The 22,179-nt window shown below is 48.0% G+C and overlaps 1 protein-coding gene across 3 annotated transcripts in view; it reads left to right on the top strand.

The window, feature by feature from the left end:
- Window positions 1-22,179, top strand: part of SLC4A4 (solute carrier family 4 member 4) — a 148,292-nt gene that overhangs the window by 84,598 nt on the left and 41,515 nt on the right. For 2 of the 3 annotated variants that reach the window (XM_030947294.1, XM_030947295.1), the window contains 3 exons: window positions 9,821-9,956; window positions 13,684-13,844; window positions 16,310-16,489. In XM_030947294.1, the coding sequence (XP_030803154.1) occupies window positions 9,821-9,956; window positions 13,684-13,844; window positions 16,310-16,489 (477 nt within the window). The remainder of the gene's footprint in view (window positions 1-9,820; window positions 9,957-13,683; window positions 13,845-16,309; window positions 16,490-22,179) is intronic. The other variant, XM_030947296.1, reaches the window with a different exon arrangement.

Raw genomic sequence — 22,179 nt, 5'->3', positions numbered from 1 at the left:
GTTGCATTTAGGAGCTTAAAAGAAAGAAAAAAAATCTGCTTAAGTAGCACTTTGGAGAACTCTGCTAATGATTTTGTTTTTAACTGCAGCCCTCCCGGTCTGGGTAAGTCCCAGCAGGCTAGGGCAGTTTAGATCCCGTGTGGTTTTAGTTGTGCAAGAAAAATAAAGGCATAGTCACCTTGTGCACCTTTGGAAACTGCAATGAAAGCCTCCAAAGGGCACAACCTGGATTCTAGAAAGAAATGGTAGAAATATGGTAGATGGTATCCTGTTGGATAGCAGTGCCAGGTAATTCTGGGGATTGATGATTGTTTTCTTCAGATTCAGGCTGCGTGAAACATTCCAGACCTGACTAAAACCTTGGCTCTGGACAGGGTCTGGTGAGATGTGAGCCCAGAGGGCCTGGCCACTCATTGTGAACTCCTTGGGTTCACTTCTATCCTCTCTTCTTTGTTCTGCAGACACCTGCCTCCTCCCACGTTACCCTTTGGGAAAGGCTGAGTGCTTGTGCACCCACCTGTGTGCTGGGGTTTCACACGAAGAGGCTGCTTTGCTTTCCTGCACAGTTTTTAATCCCCTTAATTGGCTGTCTCACTCCAAGGTGGTCCAGGTCACCCACTGCTTCTCAAGCTCCTGCTGCTAATGGTCTTAAATAATTCATTTTCCTTGTATGCCTCACACACTTATCCTCCAGTGTTTAGTGGAATCTTTCATTTCTGGTAGTTTTCCTTTGACCTGGGCTTGTGTCAGACCCAGATGTTCCTGAATGGTGCAGTGAAGTGTGGCTTTGCCTCCTTATTCTGTGTATTTGTGCTTCGCTGCTGCTTTAGAGCCTCTTTGTTGTTTTGGTAAAAGTATCTCTCTGCATGGCTCGTGTTGCATTCCATAAGGAGTCACCAAATGTGTCTCTAGATACCAGATTTCTCATTTTTCAGTGAAAAAACAAGTTGGGTTTGTTTGATCTTGCTTTCCTCCTTCTTAAGTTTTGGCAGTAGCCTTTTCTGGAGTATATTGATCTTAGTTACAGTGCATTCACTTACTGAAAGCCAACCCATGCTTAATTTTCCTGGATAAATCCATTGGATAATGGTCTGTTATTTTTCTTGTACAGAGTTTTACTAGTGTAGATCCTGGTCATGTTCCTTTCCTGAAAGTGGAAATATTTTATACTTATGTTTCTTTGATTGAATTACAGAAATTTGCTTAAAGCTGTAAAGCTACCTTTCAGCATGAATGAGACCCCAGCAAATCCACTGGTTTTTTCCACCATAGTCATGTTCCCTGGAGGTTTGGAGCTTGTGTAGGAGGTGGGGGTGAGTCTGTGAAGCTCGGAGTTAAAAGGAGGCAGAAGCTTGAACTTCACTTGCTGTTGCAAGGGGAAACCAGTGCAGAGCCCGAGCTGCCCAAATGTCAGCAGGCTTTTGAGAAGGAGCTGAATTGGAAGTTTCTGGGAAGCTGCTTGGAAGGAGTGTGCTGCTGGCAGCCTGGAGCCCCGCCGAGCCCGGAGTTAATGGCGGTTAATTTTTAAAGGCAGGCCCAAAACTGCTCATTGTGGCTTTGTCTCAATAGGGTCTTTCTGCTCCCAAATGCCATTGCAAGAGCCCTTTTCTGAGTTCCCTTGACTCGACCCAGAGAGAAAAAGAAAATGCCTTCAGAGAGGTGATTTATCCACGCAGAGCTTTGCTTTGCCACGCTGCTAACTGGTGGGACAGTTCCATCAGGATGGTGCTACCATCTCCAGGGATGCCAAGGGAGGGAAGTGGTGTTGATCAGGATTTAACATACAGAGTAAATGCAGGCACCCAAACAGGAAGGTCTGTAGGGGTGGATCCACCCGATGGAGCTTGCTTTGCAGCAGCAGGGAAATGTGAGAAAAACCAGCATCCAGATGTGAAACCAGCTGGTTTTGTAAGCACCCTGTCAGGCCAAATCCTGGTGCTCTCCTGGTCAATGGAAGCATTGTCTGGATTCTCAGGCTGGCTTTGCAGCTTTTTATATAAGCGGCTGTGAACTGTCGTGAGCCAAAAGGGCAGTTTGTCACTGAGCAGAGCTGTTCAGAGGGTGGTGGGAAAATAGAGAAGCCTTTTTCAAAGAATCTCAGAGGAGGGGTGGCACCTTCCTCCTGCTGTGAGTCAGGGTGAAGCGGCCTCCTGAGCTCTGACTTCTGAGCTGGTTGGAGCAGATTATCCTTGAGGTCTCTCCAACCTGGTATCCTGCAGTTCTTTGCTTCTGTGATAGTGCTTTTAGTGTGGAGTATGTGTAGGACAAGGGGAGATGCCTCCCCATTGACATAGGGCAGGGTTAGATGGGATATCAGGAAGAAATTCTTGTCTGTTAGGGCAGTGAGGCCCTGCCTCAAGTTGCCCAGAGAAGCTGTGGCTGCCCCATCCCTGGAAGTGTCCAAGACCAGGTTGAATGGGGCTTGGGGCAACCTGGGCTATGTGGAAGGTGTCCCTGCCCATGGCAGTGGGTTGGAACAAGATGATCTTTAAATCCCTTCCAACCTAAACCAGTGTGGGATTCTATAAAATACATATTTACACCGTGGCTTCCCTCTCCTATGTGGAGTTTGGAGCAGGACAGGTGATGAGGAAGGAATAACAACCTGCAGAACCCCCCAGCCTGTGCCTTTAGCTCTCATGCACCAGTTGGTCTCTGCAGAGATGGGGAGGAATAATAAAGCACAGCTCCCTCTGTGCCCAGAATGGATGAGGTGTTTGGCAACATGGAAAACAGAGGGGACAGAATGAAAAGAGCTGAAAGCAAAAAGTGTGGATGCCAGAAACATTCAGTACTCCCTGAAAAACTGCCTGGCAACAGAGGTGGGCTCTGCTGCAGCTGGAGACACGGGGCAAAGGGCTCGGCGTGCTCAGAAACTGTGGGAATAACTCTGGAAAATCCTCACCCACACGTGTGCAGTTTCCTCCCTCTGCGAGTGGGCTCTGTCCTGCTGAGCCCCTGCTGAAGGAGACTTCCAGAAGTGCTGAAACAGTCAGCTGTGGAGATTGATTGAACGGGACAAATAGACAGTGATGAAACCCTGCTTGTAAGAAGAGCTTAATAGGCAGAAAATTGGCTATTGCAGCCGGAGGGCTGGTTGGGAAGCACAGAGAGGAAGTTTCCTCTTGTCGTTGTGTGGAAGCTTAAACCCAAGAGGAGAGCCCAGAGTTGTTATGGCTGTGTCCTTAGAAGTGTCCCTGTACCCTCCCTGTTAGCTAAATGAGGTAAATGAGCAGTGGTAGACTGAGTTAGGGTTTGGCAGGAGGGCTTGTGGCTGGTGCAAGGAAACAATGCTGCTTACAGGGACTGCAGCACCTCAGACCTGCTTTAAAACCATCTTTGGGGAGCAACATTTCAGTGCTGGAGAAGAAAAGGATTTTTTTTTGGTTCACCAGAGGAGCAGGAGTTTTCCCTTGTGCTTATGATGAGCAGTTGCTTTGTGGGCACATGGTGCAGTGATACTGATGGAGTTGTGGGAAGAGCTGTGTGTCATCATGGTGTGCTTACAGTGTTTAAGGTACCAGAGCAGGACCCAGCAGAATCCCAGAGAGGTGGACAGCACCAGTCTCTCCAGGAAGGAGACTCTGAAAGCCACACTGCTTTGAAAAGGGAAACCAAGAAAAGCCAAAGAAGGAAAATAATGAGAATTAGGGAGTGATTTTTGAACTCAGTTCTATGTGGCAGCCACTGCTGTGCTGTTTCACTGGAGACTTGACTGTTGCTCGGATCCAATGGAGGTGTGATGCCAGAGAGCATCCTGTGTCTGTGTGACAACAGGAAATGTTCCAGAGCTTTGGAGAAAGCCAGGCTTTCCCTAGGTGCTGCTCTTTCTTTATTGAAGTCTTCTTGGCAACTGCTTGGGAATCGCTCCTTAAAAATGTGCTGCTGTAGCAGTCTGACACAACTGGAAGTACGACGGCTGACCTCCAGGACTGGTCCAAAAATACCTTTGTTATCCGTATTTTGCAGTGAATTGCTTGTGGTGTGTATTATATCAGGGTTTATAACCAGTGTGGTTTGTCACTGTAGAGTAGTTGGTTTGTAAAAGTAAGTGTCATAGGCATGGCTGCCTTTAATGCAATTAAGAATGGCACACTGAGAACCTAGAATTTTTTTAAATGTAGTATAAAAAGACAAATTTCCTGTTTTTCTATCAGTTTGGGAGCCAGTCAGTGTTGATTAGCATCTAGCTGTGGCATACCCATGGGGAATTGCATGGTCCATGTATGCCCAATTCAGCACCCTTGGAATCAGGGGAGCCTAGCATTGATGTGAGCAGGCAGAGCCTCACATTGTTGATAGGTAAAATGCTTAGTTTGGCTCACATGGCTCATTGTGTGTCTGTGGGAGGCTATCTGTTCCCATTTCCTTGGGATTCTGCAGCTGCCTGTGCTTCTGGCAGGTTGTGTAGACATTACTGGGTTTGGCTGCAGCTGGGAAAAACAGTCTTTGAAGGCAGAGTCTCCCTCAAGTGGAGCAGTGCTGGAAAAAGCTCATCATGGGACTTGGGATATAGCATGTGGTGGTCTCTCCATCACAGCCATGTGGATGGGATTGGCAGGCTGCCTTCTTTTATAGGAACTGCCTTTTAGGATAAGGCTCGCCACATTTTCATGAGATAGTGCTGGGTTTGTTTAGAAGTTTCCCAGACTGATTGCCATTGCATCCAGTGATGAGTTGATGTGAAACATTTTTGGAAGAAGGGTTCTTTTTCTCTCCCTGCATCTCCAAGGAATGTTTTAACAAAGTGTCTGTAGGCACAGCACCAAAGACTGAGGGAACTGGGAATGCCCAGCAAGGCATTATGTAAATGCTGCCGTTCTTCTGGCACTTGAGAGAACACAGTATTAGTAAGAATTTGTCCAATACTGAAGATTTTTTGCAGATCAAACACTTAATATATGCCACATGCTGCAGAGGAATTTACAGCAAAACATGTACTATCATGCAGTCCAAAAGTCCAGCAAAAAATGGATTGTTCCAAAGGCAGTCAGTGCTGTTCATTATGTCTGGGAAGGGGCACTCTCAAAGGATAGAGTAGATTGGCTCCAAAGTAGAGCGAGCACCTCAAATAGCATTCTCTGCACCCCACAATCATGCAAGAAGTGGCCTGGGGTAGGATTCAGGTACTGTGGGGAGCATTCCCAGCTGCCAAGTGTTGCCTGTGGAAAATCTAATCTGCCTCACAGCCAGCCTGCCCCGGCACAGGGTCAAAAAGTGATCCTTCATAAGCAAAGACACAAAACAAGCAAGGAGAAATTCTCACGCTTGCTTAGAGTGATTAGCTGGGGAGCAGATCACCCAGGGCTGCTTCTGTGGGACCCTGGGAAAGGCCAGGGTGCAGCCTCAGAGCAGTGCTCCCAAAAACTCAGAGCAGTCTTTCCAGAAGCAGGTGTCCCAGGTGATTGTTTTGTCATCTGGTGTTTTAGGTGGAATTCCATTCAGGTTTGTCTTTAAAGGAAGCTGTTGGGACTGTGGGCTGCCAAAGCCTCCCCAAATGCCTTTAGCTGGTGTCTTGTGTTTACAGTGACACACAATTAAAATTGGTTTTGGTAATAGAGAATTTTGGAAGGGAAGTTAGCTTAACTGGAAAGGAAACAAGTTTAAGTCTGTTACAGGTGTCTGCACAAGTGTGTCACTGCTCTGACTGTGGATGGGTTTGACCTGGGCTTTGGCAGAGGGAGGGCAGCCCCAGAAAGGAATGGGAGTGCAATCATGTCCTATTTTAATAAGCCTGCCTGGAAAGCACATTTGACACACCACTTTCCTTGGTAATGGTTCCACAGGCTCTGGGGAGGGATTTGCACCAGGTCTCCCAGGGATTTCTGTAGCTGCCAACGCACTTAGAAGTAACAGAGAACTTTGTATCTGATGGTCCCTTAGGCCTCAGATGGAGGAAGCAGTTGACTGAGGTGCAGGTCCTCGATGTAATGAAGAACTGAAGACATAAGCAAGTGGGAACAGGCAGAGAGAATAGTCTTTTCAAGAAGAGTGGGTTGAATTGAAGGGCAAGATAGGAGTAAGTTTTTACTAACTAGTCACTCAGCAAAACTCTCTGCAATTGTTTTACATTTATTTTCAGCCAGATAGGAAAATCAGCAGTGGTTCTGGCAACAAAATATCTCAGAAGGAGCTCTCAGTGAAAAATGTATTGCTGCTTAATTCTGTTCTCACTGGAGTCAATGTCAGACTGCTACAGGATTGCAGGGACGAGATAGGATGGGTTTGTTATGCAGCTAGCCATGCCATTAACATGTTCAAAACATAACTTCACCTTGTAAAGGGAAACCCTACTGAAGGAAATGTGGCTGTCTTCTGTCCATTTAAAACAATAAAAGGTTTTCCTCCATCTGTCTCCAGTGACTTACTTCATCTGTGTGATTTTTCAGTCCTTTATAGATGTGTGAAGAGAGTAATTTTGGTTTATCTTAAATTTAGTTAATGTTATCCTTTAAGGCTTTAAAATACCTTTGAAAATCTGTACCAAAGTAGAAACACAAGAAGAGTTCTGATTGAATAGTACTGATTCTTGAAACAAGCACAAACAAGGAAATCCTGATTTCAAAGACAAACCTGTTCAACAACATTTTCCTGATAAGGAACTAAGTTTTTCATGTCTTCAGAAGTGTCCCTGATAACAGCCAGCTGAAAAAGCAGGAGGGAAAGCATGTTGGCTGAGTGGAGAACAGGCTGTTTAACTTGTGCATCAACACAGGTACCCCCTGTTCTCCATCCTGAGGCAGCCCTGTACACCCGGAGAGCCAGGCTGAAGCTGCCTTCTACCCACCACCAGCCAGGCCCTCAGCACCAAAGCAGGAGGTGACTTTAGGATAGGGGCCAGTGCCACCAAGCTCTCTGGCATTTCCATGTGTGGCTGTGCCATCGCACCAGGCAGTGAGGAATGGCTGCCACCAACACGATTGCTGGAGCAGGGCTGGGAAGCTCAGACATGCCCCATTTGAGGTTGTGCTAGAACGTGTCTCTCCCTATTTCTGAATTCCCTGAGATTCCTCTCTCTTGATGGAGATTGATTTTTGCCTTTGGGAACCCGAGGGTATACATTGTGCTCAGAACTGGCCTGAGCTGAACTTGGAGAAACTGCTGATGTGTTTGCTCTTGTGCAAGTTATCATTTTATAAACTGCCTCACAGACTGAATGGAACAGGAAAGGGAAGAGAGGCAAGTGAGAGACATCCCCCATGGATGGCATTGCCTCTCTATCCATGTTGTGTAGGAACATTCAACCCTCTGCAATTAATATCTTAATTCCTCTCCCAGTCAGGGGAAAGATATAACCTCAACCATCTAAATTTGAGGATGAGCCTTTTCTCTGCTGCAAATGTCTGCTGACCATCAGGATGTTCTCTTGAGGACAGTAAGGAAAGCAGCATTGAGCTGCTCCTGGCGTCAGCGGTGCTGGTTTGAGCAGCTCCCGAGCTGGATGGCCGGGCTGGAAGCGAAGGTGGTGGCCAAGGCTGGGCCAGGCTGGCCCGGTGGTGCTCAGAGGTTGGGCAGGCAGGGGGTTGAGGGGTCACCCCCTCGGGTTAATGACTCCCCAGCCCCTGAGCCCGGGGCTCAGCCGGCTGCCCACGCCAAGCACACAGTGTTCGCCCGGAGATGAGGATGGAAATATGTTCTCCTTGCTCAAAAGAGCACATAAACAGCCCATAAACGGCCCATTAACCCACAAAATGGCAATCAGGAACATGTGGTCAGGCCAGCATCGGGACCTGTGACCCAGCAAGGGCCCTAATGGGACTGTGAACCTTATCATCGGCCCTAAGTGCGGGTAATGGGAAATCAGCACACGGAGAGGAGGCAGCCAAGAGAGAAGGGGTGACAGACGATGGGCACCCGGGTTCAGTGTGCAAAATATTGTGGAGTGATCGTGTTATGGCTGGCAGTATCAGGGTAACTCTTCATATAGTGAAACCACTTCAGAATGACTCAAGAGAGACTTTTCCCATTGGCTCCAGTGGATGCCTTCAACAGCTCAAGGAGCTTTGCAGTCCCTTCTCTTACAGCCTCTTCCAAACAACAGCCACTTCTGTGGTCCATCTTGCTTTTTGAAGCAATAAGATGGGCATGTATTTTATTTGTTTTCTAGCTGTGATATTTGAATTCCATTTGAATATAAAAGGATATTGAGATTCATTAGTGCAGGTGAAGGGAGAGGACGATGGAACATGCATAAGTCTGGCATCTTCAGCCCCCTGCCATGCACAGGGACAACTTCCACTACCCCAGGTTGCCCCAAGCCCCATTCAACCTGGTCTTGGACACTTCCAGGGATGGGGCAGCCACAGCTTCTCTGGGCAACCTGAGGCAGGGCCTCACCACCCTCACAGGCAAGAATTTCTTCCCAATATCCCATCTAACCCTGCCCTGTATCAGTGGGAAGCCATTCCCCCTTGTCCTGTCACTCCAGGCCCTTGTCAGAAGTCTCTCCCCAGCTCTCCTGAAGCCTGCAGGAAGCTGAATGCCTCGTGATGGGGAGGCTGCTGTAGCAGCAGGGCAAGGTCCTTGGCTCCCAGGAGATTCCAAGGGCATTTATGATTACAAATATACTTTCAGTCAAAAGGAAATCTATATCACTGAAGCATCCTCTCTCTGAGTAATTTAGGAAGAAAGCTATCAAAATTTATTTAAGGAAAAGAAAAAGGAGTAAAGGGCATGTTTTTTACTGGTTTCTTTTTTCCCATTGCAAATTGAGAGTCTCTTTACCCTGGAAAAATCAATGTGGTTGGACACCTGATGTAATTAATTATTTTGCAAGAGACAGCCAGGTGATCTTTTGAAAAGAAAGGAGTTTTTAGCAGAACTGTTCAAAGTTCATAGTCTGCTGTGTATCTCTAATGCTGATAAACATCCAGCAGAAAGGATGTCTGTCTTAAAATTTCATATGGTCACACCTTTGTATTAAGGTGATATGCTGAGAAAAAGGCTGTAGACCCCAAGGAGCCCTCCAGCAAGGTGACTCTGGTGGTGTGGGCTCCACTTACCTTTAGGAGATGCCCTCGGGCCTTGGGATGATGGGTACAGTGATGTTCTCAGGTTTGAATTTTGAACCCTTAGCCAAGAAAGGGTTTCTGTCCTTTTTCTTGAGCTTATAAAACAAACAGGCTTTGCCTGTGCCGTGTGTTTGAACATAGTAGTTCTTTTGCCTAAACAGGCAGCCTTTTCCAACCCGGACCAGTTGTTTTTTTTTTTCAGTGCATTGGTGCCTGACTAAATGCATGGGGTTGCGTTCTTCATGTATAGAGGAGACAACCCTTCTGTTAAGTATTCCTGTGTTTTCCAGTGGTGGGCTGGGGAGGTTCCAGCCTGCCTTGCAGGCCAATGGCAGCCCAAACCTGGCTGGCAGGGAGGGAGGGGAAAGCCAGCAGTGGGATGCTGTGCCAGCAAGCCCCCAATTGGTTTGGCTGGAACTGGTTTTAGGTCATATAAAAAAGGGGGTGAAGGATCCGGGCTGCTCAGAGAGCGGCCGGTCCTCAGGCAGCGCCACAGACCACCATAGTGCTTTTTTTTCACAAGGACTGCAAATTGCTGTAACATAGTCAAGGTCTGTAGGAAGAGACAAGTTTTCCTGAACTTTACTCCCAGCTTGAACTTGTAAGAAGTTCAGTGAGAGGCAAGGAAGGGGAGAGAGGGAGATAGAGGCACCCTCGCTCCCGGCCCGCGTCCGCAGCGCCGAGGATGTCAGATGGCAGAGGCAGTCTGGAGAAGCAGCTGAACGGCCTCGGGGAGCAGGGCAAGGAGAGGAGCCGCACGTCCCTGGTCATCTCACAGGCCGTTAACCGCAGTATTTTCACCTCTGCAGTCTCCCCCGCCGCCGAGCGCATCCGCTTCATCCTCGGAGAGGAAGATGACAGCCCCGCGCCCCCGCAGCTCTTCACCGAGCTGGACGAGCTTCTGGCTGTCGATGGACAGGAGATGGAGTGGAAGGAGACTGCAAGGTGGGTTGGTTTTCCTTTACCCCCAAAGGGAAGGGCAGGTAGCAGTGCTTTCCACGGGAGATTCCCGGTTTAGCGTTCAACTGGGGAATAGCCGTGCTGCAGGATCGCATGGGGAAGCCGCAGAAAGGAGCCTGTGTAGTTCAAATTGCCATTCTTTGGTAAATGAGAGAATTTTAGGGTTGGTTTAGGTATTCCAAAAGAAAAACTAGGGAAACAAGAGAGTGCCAGATGGATTGCAATAGTTTGCCTGTGGAGAGAAAAGTATGGGCTCAGTAGTGCTTTGCAAAGGGGGACACGTCTCGGCCGGAACTGGCAGAAGTTGCCAATTCCAATTTGGCTGAGTCAAAACCGCTTCAGTACTATTGCCCAAAGTGGCTTTTGAGCCTGGTCCCACCTCACAGGGACAGGCTGTCCCTGTCCTCCTGAGTTACTGATGGAATTAATTTTAAATAGGAAAAAAAGCTTAAAGTTGTTTTCTTGTGAAGAAATTATTCAAGGTGCATGTTAAGTGCTGCATGGGGTTGCTTTGCTTTGAGTTCCTTGGTTGGGTTCTTTGATGCTGCTCTTAGTTTGGTCAAAAAGCCATGAGAAAAAAACTGGGAAGTTTTTGGGGTCTGGATGCTACAAGTTATATGTAGTTTATATCTGAACACCACTGGCCTATTCCCAATTGCCCTCACTGAGCCTGGGGGTTTTCCTTTTCCTTTATGATGGCTGGGCTAAGCTCTTTCCCCACCTTCCCCTCTTAAGGGCACTGTCTGTTCAAAGTTAGCCCCTGTTTGGTCACCCTAATCTTCTTTACCTGTGATTTAATGAGCTTCTCCACCACCTACCCCTTTACCTCTTAATTTAGTTTTGCTTCTCAGTTGCTTGGGGAACTTACTTAATGACTTTTCACCTTTTACTCTCTAACTTCTGACTTGTTGCTCATCCTTTTTCTCCCTTTATTGCTGTTCTTTCCTCTTACCATGAATTCAGCACTTCCCGGTGTAGGTGTTGTTACACATCTTTGGTAGGAGTGCTGCATGGAGCTCTGTGGGGGGTTCTCTGCAGGGTTCTTCTCCCAAGTAGCAAACCACAGGACAAGAGGAAACAGCTTCAAGGTGTGCCAGGGGAGGTTTAGGTTGGATATTAGGAAAAATTTCTTCACCCATAGGGTTGTCTGTGCAGGATAGTGGTGGAGTCCTCATCTCCTGTGGGGTTTAACAAATGTGTAGATATGATGCTTAGGCACATGGGTTGGTGGTGGCCTTGGCTTTGCCGGATTAATGTTTGGATTGGATGCTCGTAGAGGACTTTGCCAACTTGAATGGATCCATGATTCTTTGTATAAATGACACAGAATGTAACAAAGCACCCTGTTGAAGTGCTGTTAAGTTTCTAAATTTGCCCAACCTCCTGCCTTTGTGGATAGTGATCTTACAAAGTGTCTGATTGCTCAGGATTTTTCAGTACATTGCTGAAATGACTTAATCTTGCACCACAGAACCTCCTGAGAGCTCCTGAGCATCTCCCAGTGCATCCAGAGCTGGCTGGTGCTGTGCTTCAATGGGCACAGGGTCTGCCAGCTGTTTTTGGGTTGTTTCACATCTGCTGCTGCAGAACAGCTCTCCTACAACTGGGAAGTTGCAGGAGCAGGTACTGAACACAGGAGCAAGCGCAGGGCTGTGTGGGTGGAGGAGAGAGGAGAGGAGAGGAGAGGACAGAAGAGACCTTGTGGGGTTGATGCTTCCCCTGGCCCAGTGTAGAACTGCACAGCTCCTAGCTGGGGAAAGCAATGCTAGCTGCAGGCTGGTGCAGGGCTGAAGGCTGCACTCATATTTGAGAGAGCAAACAATCAAATTACCTTCCTCATCTCCCTCCTGCTCTGTTCTGACACCTACACCTTCCTTCTGTCTGCTGCACCTCGCTCCCAGCAGCCTGTGAAAGCTGTGGTGGTATTATCAGGTGTAAAAGGGTGAAGGATAGAAATGTCATTCCTGGCACAGCTTATAGAACAAAAAAGATCATAACAGAAGTTCAAAAAAACCATAATCACCACCCCACAGTTCAGCACTGTCATTCCTTTTCTCTGTAATCCCATCACCTTCCTGCCATCTCTCTGCCTTATAGACAGAATGTCCCCACGCTATGGTGGGCATGTCTTTGCCCCCAAAGATACTTCACTGTTCCTCACGACAGGCTGAGGCCCTCCAGCTGCTGCAGATCTTCTCCTTTTTGTGCCTCACTCGGTATCCTGTGACCACCTCTGGAATGCAGGCATTCCCTGCTTAGTGAAGGTGCCCCTGCCCATGGCAGCAGTTTGGAACTAGGTGAGCTGTGAGGTCCCTCCCAACCCACACCACTCTCTGGTGGTGTGAATCCAGCAGGCATTTGTTCACCCAGGTTTGCAAGTTAATATTTGGTGTATTGTGTTGGGAGTGTGGGTTGCAGTGAGAAAAGTAAACAGAAAGCAAATATTGATAGTTGTGAGTAATCACTTTCCCTGGAAGGACAAACATTGGTAATTTGCAGCCTTCCTGCTGTTACAGGGTAAATGTGACTCCACACAAAGCCCCTGAAGTGCACAGACTTGCATCTACCCAGGTCCCTCAGGTGTCCTAGGAAACACTTATTTTTTGTGAACTAGAAGGACCTTATTAATTGGAGATGAAAATCCCAATCTCCAGTCTTTTATCTTGAGTTAAAAAGCAGCTTTATAAAAAACAAAGTCTCAGGAAGAGATTATTGCAGTTGTGAAGCATAATTGATTAATCCTCAAGTAATACATTTGTCAGGATTAAAGATAATTTCCCTTGCTGTTAATAATATTCTTTTGAACAAATTTATGAGCTTCCTTACCTTATGTGTGTAGGGTTTTTCTTAATAATCTCTTTATATTAGCCACTGGAATTTTCATTTTCCACATATATTAAAATGGTGCCTCAAGAGGGGATTAAAAAGCATTTCTGCTTTGCCATTAGGGCATATGGACCACGTTTTCCTGCACCCCCAGTTTACAGCAGAGCTGTTGCTGGGTGCTGTGGTGAGGAAGAAGGTGTGGGCCAGCTGAGATCCCCCAGGCCAGCTGAGATCCCCCAGGCCACAAGAGCCCTGTGCTCCACCCCCACTGCCCATCCCTGCATGCTGTGGACTGGGCACAGCGGGGCCAAGGGCAGGGTCAGTGCTGCAGGGGGAACTGGGACTGGGCGGGCTGCATGCCAGGGACAGGGAGCCTCCTGCTTCCCTGCTCTTGGGATGTAGCTTTAGGGGTGTAAAGAGTGTTTTGCACAACCAGGATTTACCCTTTGCTCTCACCTTCCATTAGAGATAAGTTTTCTGGGTTTTTCAGACCTGCTTGTTAAATCATTAAACGGCGGCTGGAGGGAAAGAATGAGCTCCTTCATTTGTGCCTTCTCCTTTGGTGGCTCATTTGTTCTCTAAGAGCACCTTCAGACATGGCTAGCTTGTGCTCCTCTCTTCCCCCCTTTGTCAGCCTGTGGGCATGGGACAGCAGTATCCATGCTGCCTCCATCTTGGCAGAGACTGATTCCATATTTTATTGCCTGAAATTGGATCACAGAATCATTCAGTTTGGAACAGCCCTCCAGGACGATAGAGTCCAACCATTAAACCAGAACTGCCCAGATAATGAAGGACAAGTCGCCTTATTTCCAGAAATGCTGATTTATTTCCCTGCAAGGAGGCCACAGCCTTAACCCCATGTCATTGCTCTGCCCTGTTGCAGGTGGATCAAGTTTGAGGAGAAGGTAGAGCAAGGTGGGGAGCGATGGAGCAAACCGCATGTGGCCACCTTGTCCCTGCACAGCCTGTTCGAGCTGAGGACGTGCATAGAGAAGGGCTCCATCATGCTGGATATGGAGGCTTCTTCCCTCCCACAAGTGGTGGGTAAGTACACCTGCATTGGCTCTTTCTCTCACCACTTCCCCACAAATTTTTATTAACTCTGGTATGGCTTTATGGGTGGTTTTAATGAAAAAGTGCTGCTTTTCCCATAAAAGAGAAAAAAAAAAGAAAGAAAAAGGAATAAGAGGGAAAAACTAGAAAGTACCTGGAAAGAGATAACAGATAGATTAAAAGAGTCCTTCTCAGTGCAGGAAGAAGAGTAAAAGACATCTATTTAATTTACATTCACTATGGAAAAGGTGACATGTGGAAGGGCCATGTGTCTGGAGCAGAGACACCCATCAGGTACTGTTCATGCAGAACAACTCGGGCCAGAAGCTGCTCTTGGCTGAGGTGTTCAGCTGCCCACTGAGGGCAGGTGGGGCTGTGTTTAGGATGGGATACCCCCCATCCCCAGCAAGGGAGAGGGGAGAGCACCCCAGCACCAGCTGGTGCTCTGCTCTGCAGAGTGGGAGGGCAGGTTTTGTACGGTCAAATCAGCTGTGGCCAGGGGTGATGCTCGGTGACATGCTGAGAGCCAGATCATGTTGCCCATGGTGTGTGAGAACGTAGGGAAAATAAATTTTCCAAGTGAGCCATCCAGTGGAGAGACATTTAACCAAAATGCTGAGTTTAAGAGCCATTACAGGAGGAGATCTAAAAGAGAAAAATTAAGTACTTCCTCTGCCAAAACTCAGTGCTTTGAATGATCATCTCAGGAAGTAAGGTCAAAATTATCATACCATGGAATTCTCCCATACACGGGATCATCAGACTTGGAATTACAGGTGTTTCTGCTGTTAAATACAGAGTTTTGAACTTAGTTTTGCATGTGCTTATGGTGACATGTATCTTCCTTTGCTTTTGTGTCTGTGTATCCAAATGCACAGCTTTGCAAAATTTTAACAAAATAACCCCCCCAAGAAGCTCTCAAGTTTTCTGCTGGAGGTTAACCTGCTTCAGAAGCTGGTGTTCATGGTCCAAAACCTGAAGCCCTCAAACATTAAATTTTCTTTTGAAATCCCTTCGAGATGTCACCTTCAATCTCCTTCTTCAACCCCCAAATTAAATCTAATTCCTAGGAGATTAAATTACACATTGGTGGTTGCTGTTGCTGTGACACTGTCCTGAGCGGGGTGTTTTTGCTGGTCCAGACCCTTAATCAGACAGGTAGGGATATCCAGGACTGGATTTCCAGGATGATTTAATTATGATCACTTGGCTTGTGTCTGGTAGCGACACACAGGAAAGGAAAACTCCAAAGAAAAAATCTCTTTGTTGTTTGTGTTTTATCATCAACGGGGAAGGGAAGTGCCAGATACAGAAGGATAAAACTTGAATGTAGGTTCTGAAGGAAATACTCCAAAACTCACTAACCAAAACCACGAGCCAGAAAAGCTTGTATTAAAGTAACACTTAGCAAAGGTCAGCCTTTTGCCAGGCATGTTGTATAAGGGTACTTACGTGCTTCTGCCCACCCTGTCTTAATTTGAGAGGAAGAGCTAGGTGCTTTCTAGGGGATTTGAAGAGGCTTTAATTCTGAGCAGCACGTAGAGGATGACTTTCTGACTCACTGAGTTAGCAAATGTGATGCGTGTCCTGCCTCCCCCTTGCCATAACTTTTATTATTAGCACAAATAAAAGTTACCAGCAGACAAATATGAGCTGCCACTTGCCCTCAGGGGACAGCGCGTGAACTTGAGTCACCAAGGGAACAACTTCATGCGAGACTTACTGCACAAGGGACATTCTTCATAAGTCTAGCCACCTTTCTGCCTTTTTCCTCTGGGATAAGGGGGGAGAAAGGAGGGAATTGATGGGAAGTGAGCATGCATTGAGGGCGCTGGGGGCCTTTTCTCCTGGTGACTCCATGAAAAGTAAAACTGTATAATACATCCTGTGGTAACTGGAGCAAGTTCTGCCGCTTGTAGTTGCCATCACTTCAGTCCTGCAAGTGAATGATTTAATTAGTGGCTCATCTCCAGGATTTCATCCTATCTTTAGATTAAGTTTTACTGGGGGCCTGCAAGGTGAACTCAGGCCTTGTTGAAGCTGATAGAAGATTTTCTGTGTGCTTTATGGGAGCATCATGGAACTTGCAATAGAGTAATAGTATCTCCAAGAAAGTCCAGGCTCAGAGGGGATTCCATTTCTGAGCTGAGAATTGGCTTACCCTGGTCTTTGAAATAGGCTCCATGGCATATAGGAAATAGCAGAAGGGTATCTCAGTGCAATAGGTGTGAGTTAGTGTCTCATGCTGGATGGAAATGGTTATGTCCTGTTTTGAGAGGAATGTCTAAAAGAGATTTTCATACAAACAAAAACTGGCTTGGAGATGGTAAGAAAGCCTTCAAAAAGGCAGGGTGAAAATGTCTCCAAGCCCTCTCTCTCTGCTCTCCCTGGAAGCGGTTTTGAGCTCTGTGGTTAATTTTGCTCTCCCCTCCCTCCCCCTTCCTGTGTGGCCACAGAGATGATCGTTGACAATCAGATCGAGACGGGGCTGCTGAAACCCGACCTGAAGGACAAGGTCACCTACACGCTGCTCAGGAAGCACCGGCACCAGACCAAGAAATCCAACCTGCGCTCGCTGGCTGACATTGGAAAGACCGTCTCCAGTGCAAGTAGGATGTTTTCCAACCCCGATAATGGTAATGCAGAGGCTACCTGGCTATAGCCTTCTCTGTCACAGCAGCCCACCCGCCCAGAACTAACTGCGTGGCCCTGACCCCGCTTCCTAACCCCAGGAGCAGCGAGGCCGTGCTGATGGCGCATCAGTGGGGGCTCTGCAGCTGCTTGGCCATGGCACAGCACTCTAAGCACACCTTCACTGGACTGGCAGGGATCCAGGGGCAGGCTAGAAGGCACGGGGTGCTCTCGCAGCTGGCGTCTAGGAGGTGGTTTAGGAGCAACGATAGGAAAGAGAGATTTGCCAAAAACTTTGGTGGGGCCTGAACCTTAAAAGGCTGATCACCTGAAATATTTGGGCAGAGACAAAGCTTCCATGCACATTCCATGTCTGTAACAGTGTTAGTAGCACTGTGAATCAAAAATGACCTGGCAGTAACACCTAGCTTGCATTTTGTTGCCATAAAATCATTGTCCAGTGGGGTAAAGCTGATTTCCATCCTGCTTTATTCATCCTAAAATAGTTTTGTGGTGTGTGTTGTGAATATGTGTCCTGTTCTCTCTAAAAAAAGGTGTAATAGGTAGAGAAATGTTGGTAGTGGTGTCCCTAAACGTGCGTGTGTGTGTATGCAGACAGCTATGGAGGCCTGGGCCCTGACTCAGTGCTTGCCCCTGGGTGGAGATTTGGGGTCTTCTTGCTTATGGTAATAAAAAAAAGAGGAGTTTTATGCCTCTTGTCATGCCTTAGAGTTCTCTTGACTGTCTCCTGTGGCAGTCTGGAAATTGGGCTAAAAGTTGCCATTTTAAATTACCCAGAAATAAGAGCAAGTGAAGAAATTATTTTCTTCTTGCTCCACCAAAGGCCTCTTAGCTTGCTGTGTTTGGCTTCTAAAACTCACCCTAACATTCCTCCCTAACCTATTCTCACACTTCATTAATATTTCCTACCTTGGATCATCCTTTGGTTTTGCAGCAGGAGTGTGTATGTGTGTGGAGACTGTTCCTTGCTCTGGGTGATGCCTCCTGTCGTGTCTGTGCCTTGATAAGGTGATGAGTGAGGGGAGTAAGGCAAGGTGCAGTAACGTGAACCAAGGGAGTGGTCACAGTGAACATCCCTGCAGGAGGCCAATGGAGCAGAGAGGGAATGGGCTCTGGGGGGAGCACTGGGAGGAAATGACAGCTTTAGGGACAGCATGGCCAGATGAGTGCTACAGCTGGAGGAGCCACGGGCAGGGACTCCTTCTGCTGGAGCACATTGCTACAACCCCCAGCCAGCCTGGCCTTCTGGATGCCTTCCCAAGGTATGCTCCCCACGGTTTGGATGGAAGGCAGCTGCTTTCTGGTACCACCTCCGTGACTTCAGTCCTTTCTGGGCCTGTGATGGTCGGGTTTGCTGTGGGGAGCAGAACCCTGGCCTGTGGCCGTGGTGTGTGGGAGGCTGAACCCCAGACAGACATGCCTTCAGCTCCTGGTGCTCAAGTGTTTCAGTCACCTCTTGTAGGGGATGCTCTCAGTTCTTGGCTGCAAACCCTTTTTCCTGCATGTAGGCAGAGCTTATCCCATTTGATGCTGACAAAGGGCATTCCTCACATTCTCACTCAGCCCCTGCTCATTTTTCATGGCTAAAGGCCTTCTTTACTTGGATTTTAAGTGATTTCAATATCATTAATTTCTTGTTCTGATTTGAATGGGCTGTGCAGGTCCTGGCTCAAGTTGGACTGATTCTCCAGGAATTCTTTCCTGGTCTGGTCTTCAGGCACTCCTTTTATGTTGTTCTGTCTCTGTTCTCCCTCCTGGGATATTGATGTGCTCTGAGGATGTGTAACACACTCTGTTCCATGACAGTACAAGTGCATTGAGACTTTGGGAGGGCAAGACTGACTTTTTGTGGGGGAAAAACCTGATGAGTAGTCATTACTGTTATTTATTATTTACACTTTAATGGAAAAGTAACTACAGAATGTATTTGATCAGGTTATACCTTGGATTCAGTGGGTGTCTCATGTGTCCTTTAGACAGATAAAAATTTTATGAGGCCAACGGGAGTGCAGCTGTCTCTTAGCATAGCTAATCACCCTAATGACTGTGCCACCAGCCCCAGTCACTCCTAAATTCCCCTTGAGTTTCTTTCCAGGTAGGTGTTTGTTTTCATCTCAGTGTCAGTGACACTTCCATCCAATAGGTCTGAGCATCCGCCTGCCCTCTGCACAACAGCTTTACAGCCTGGTGCAGCTGCTCCCTGCTTCACTGGCTCAGCAGGAACATCCTCTGCAGCCAGCCAACCTGCCCTTTAACACTTCCAGGGGTGGGATCTGTTTGTTAGATCTGAAATTTGGAAATATACTCAAAAAAATCCTGCGGTGCCTCTATCTCATTTGGTTCAGAGCGCTTAATTAACTGAAGTCTTAGGGCTTCCAAAATGTTCTTATTTTTGACTTCTGAGGTGAATGAGCCCCATGCAGTTATCCCAGATGCCTCTAGAAATTCAGGAACCTAGGAAAGAGAGATGTCTCTGCCCATCTCCCTGCCATAACTGATCCTGGAGCATCTCTGTCCTTTCCCAACCCTCCCTAGGGATGGGGGTGGCTCTGTGGTGCCTGGGTGGGTCATCCTCAGCCCCCATCTTTGATGTCACTGCTCTGTTTGAAGGTAAGGTAGTGATCAGATGGGCAGAGACATGGCCAAGGTGTGCTCTGACACCTGCCCTGGCAGGATGTTTTGTCAGGAATCCCTTTGCTCTGGGAAAGGAATTGGGCAAAAGAGGGTAGTTCATTGTGTGCCATGGATGGAAGAGGATAAATCACAGCACTCCACTGCTGTCTGTTCACTAGGAAAAAGATGATTGCCAAAATTCTGGGTGTACAAAGCTGGACTAAGCAATTCCTCCGTGTTACCTTGTGAAGACACAGCCCTTTTCCTTGCTTCCATTGGTAGAAGGGTGAGCTGTATGAAGTGTTCAGCAAGGATATTTCCATGTTACGTATTGATGAGACTCCTGCAGGGTTTTTTGCCAGGTTTTTGTGTGTGTCTCATTTTGTTGCGTGGCTTTTGAAGAGTTCTTTGTATTCCTTCCTGGCACAGCCCTTGTCCTACACCCCTGGAGCAGTACATGGCACCTGGGCTAGCAGCTCTCCAGCTGGCACACCTTGGGCTTTGCCGTGCTATAACATGGGATCTGTGGTGCCCATCCCTTCTGCAGGTGCCTGACTGGAGGACTGACCAATATTTACCAGCCTTCTGTGATGACATTTGCTTTCCATTTTGAGATTTTTCTTTCAGAGCTTTGTGCCTGCCAGCGTTTTGTATAATTTAACACCTGTGGGAGCCTTTGGCAAGTGAGAAATGATGAAATGCTGCTAAACCCAAGCTGGCAGAGACTGTAGAAAACTGTGATGTGTTTAAGTGTGTGTGTTTAACCACCATAAATAATGGCACGGTCCCATCACCACGTGGGTGCTGCCTAAACACCTCCTGAGCACTGTTTGTTCGCACTGTGCTGGCAGCATGGTTTGGAAACAGTTGAGTGGGAATAGCAGGCTGTCAGCTGAGGCACAGACAGGAGGATACCTGGCTGTGGAGGGGGAGAGAGGTTTTATCCCACTTTAGAATCCTAGAGGACTTTGGGTTGGAAGGGAGCTGAAAGACCATCTTGTTCCAGCCTCCTGCCACTGGAAGGGACACCTTCCACTTGCCCAGGTTACTCCAAGCCCTGTCACTTGGACACTTCCAGGGATGGGGCAGCCATGGCTCCTCTGGTTCAGTATTAATCAGTTCAGTGCTTTTCACACGAACTGGGACCCAGTATTAATCAGTTCAGTGCTTTTCACACGAACTGGGACCTCAGTGCCTTTGTAGCTGAGCAGTGGCATCAGCTGAACAATACCAGAAATGAGGTGGTATCTGAGAATGCTTGGAAAATCCCTATCAGTGTGTATGCTGGCATCATTGGAAGCATGGCAGACTAAGGTGAGCATTTCCAGGTCTGGGTTGGTGTGCCTGAGTGTGTACAGATGGGATCAGGATGCTCAAAGTTGGCTCCTGGGACATGACCTGATCTTTATTTTCAAAAACCTGTTATTACTGATGGTCCTGCAGCCTGGAACTGCTCAGTGCCACCAGCACTGCAGCTGCTCGCTCACTTCCATGAGATCTGCTTCAAAGATGCCTGAATTTGAGACACCAGGGATGGAAAGCTGTGTCCAGCCCTGCCAAGTGAACACTGCGAGGTGGAGCTGCGGAGGAGAAGTCAGGATCTAAATGTGTGGGCTTCAGTGACCGCACTGTGCAGCTCCAACCTTCTGTCCTGCCTGGCTTCCCTGTACCACTGCTTGAGCCTTTCTTTCTGCCATAATTTTCTTTTCTTTTCTTTTCTTTTAACTTTTCCCCTTTGCTCTCTTGCTGCTCCTTGCTGCCGCTGCCGTGCCCCGCTTGGCCGGCACCAGCGCGCAGCCCGCTGGAGAGCTCGGTGCCCTGCCTGGCCACGCGCACGCTGGACGATGAGCTGGGAGTGCCGCGCAGCCCCAGCGTGGGATGGCTCAGTAAGTGTGGGCAGCACCAGGGGGGCTGGGCCAGCAGGGCAGGGGGGACAGGCAATGCCACAGCCAGGCTCTAATGCTTGCTGCTGCATTAAGCTAACAGTGGGGAGAGTGTGGGTGCCTTCTGTGGGAGTGTACTGCTCTGGCTGCTCCTGTTATCGCTCTGTTTCATTCTGTTTGCCTTCTTTCCTTCATCTGGGATGAAGCAGGTAGGTCAGGCCATACTCCCCTTCCAAGGGTAGTCTAGGATGGCTGCTGGCACTTTTTGTCTCTTGAAGTATTCTTTGCCTGTTAAAGGGCCTTAAATATTGTAATTTTTGTATAAATTATCCTCAGAAATAGTCTGCCAGCTTGATCTCTCTGGGGTGAGCTGGGCAGGTCTCTGGCGCTGCTCCTGTCTGATTCCCTGTGTCAGGGAGCCTTGCTGATCCCAGAGGAGCGCACTGCTCCTCCCAGGAAGGCACAGCTTATGGCACTGGTGGCACAGAGGTGTTCTGTGGTGACCATGAGAAGTGACTGAGGTCTGAATTCCAGGGTATTATTCCCCTTGGCAGATGACTATGGAGCTGATTCATAGGTAATGGCATGGAGGGATTTGGACTGCCTGCTGTACTTCCCTCACAAGTCCTTGGCTGATCACGGCCATGGACAGGCTCAGGTCACCTTTGCCTGAGAGACAGGAATAGGAATTGGGCCTGGATCAGGAAATGATCCTTCGTTAGCAAGCACCATAAGGGTGAGTGTCGTGGGCCAGAAGTCCTCCACAGGGGTCTCAGCAGCCGAAACTTTGTACTCCACGTTTATTTGGAGCTGCTCTGAGTTTCTGTGGCTGTGTGGGGCCCATTAGGAGGTGGTTTGTTTGGAGCTGCTCTGAGTTTGTGTGGCTATGTTGACCCCCCCAGGAGAAGGAGGCTGCTAGCAAGGGGAGAGAAAGGCGCAAAGCCTCCTCCTCTTGGGAGAAGGGTAATTATATCCCAGGGAACAGTCAGCTTGGAATCCAATAAACAAAGCAAACAAGTGATGTAATCTGGAAAAAATAGCAGCTAAGTGGGGTCTTAAATAACAGCAGGAAGAATTGGAGCTGGGGATCCCCCTTTGTGGTACATGATTTGTCTAACTGTGCTTGGCTTTGGCTGTGCTGATGTTGCTGGACGTGGCAGTAACACACAGCAGATACA

The sequence above is a fragment of the Camarhynchus parvulus genome, chromosome 4 (assembly GCF_901933205.1).
Source record: "Camarhynchus parvulus chromosome 4, STF_HiC, whole genome shotgun sequence".
Taxonomy (NCBI): domain Eukaryota; kingdom Metazoa; phylum Chordata; class Aves; order Passeriformes; family Thraupidae; genus Camarhynchus; species Camarhynchus parvulus.
The sequence above is the reverse complement of the archived record's forward strand: the minus strand, read 5'-3'. Positions and strand labels throughout refer to the sequence as shown.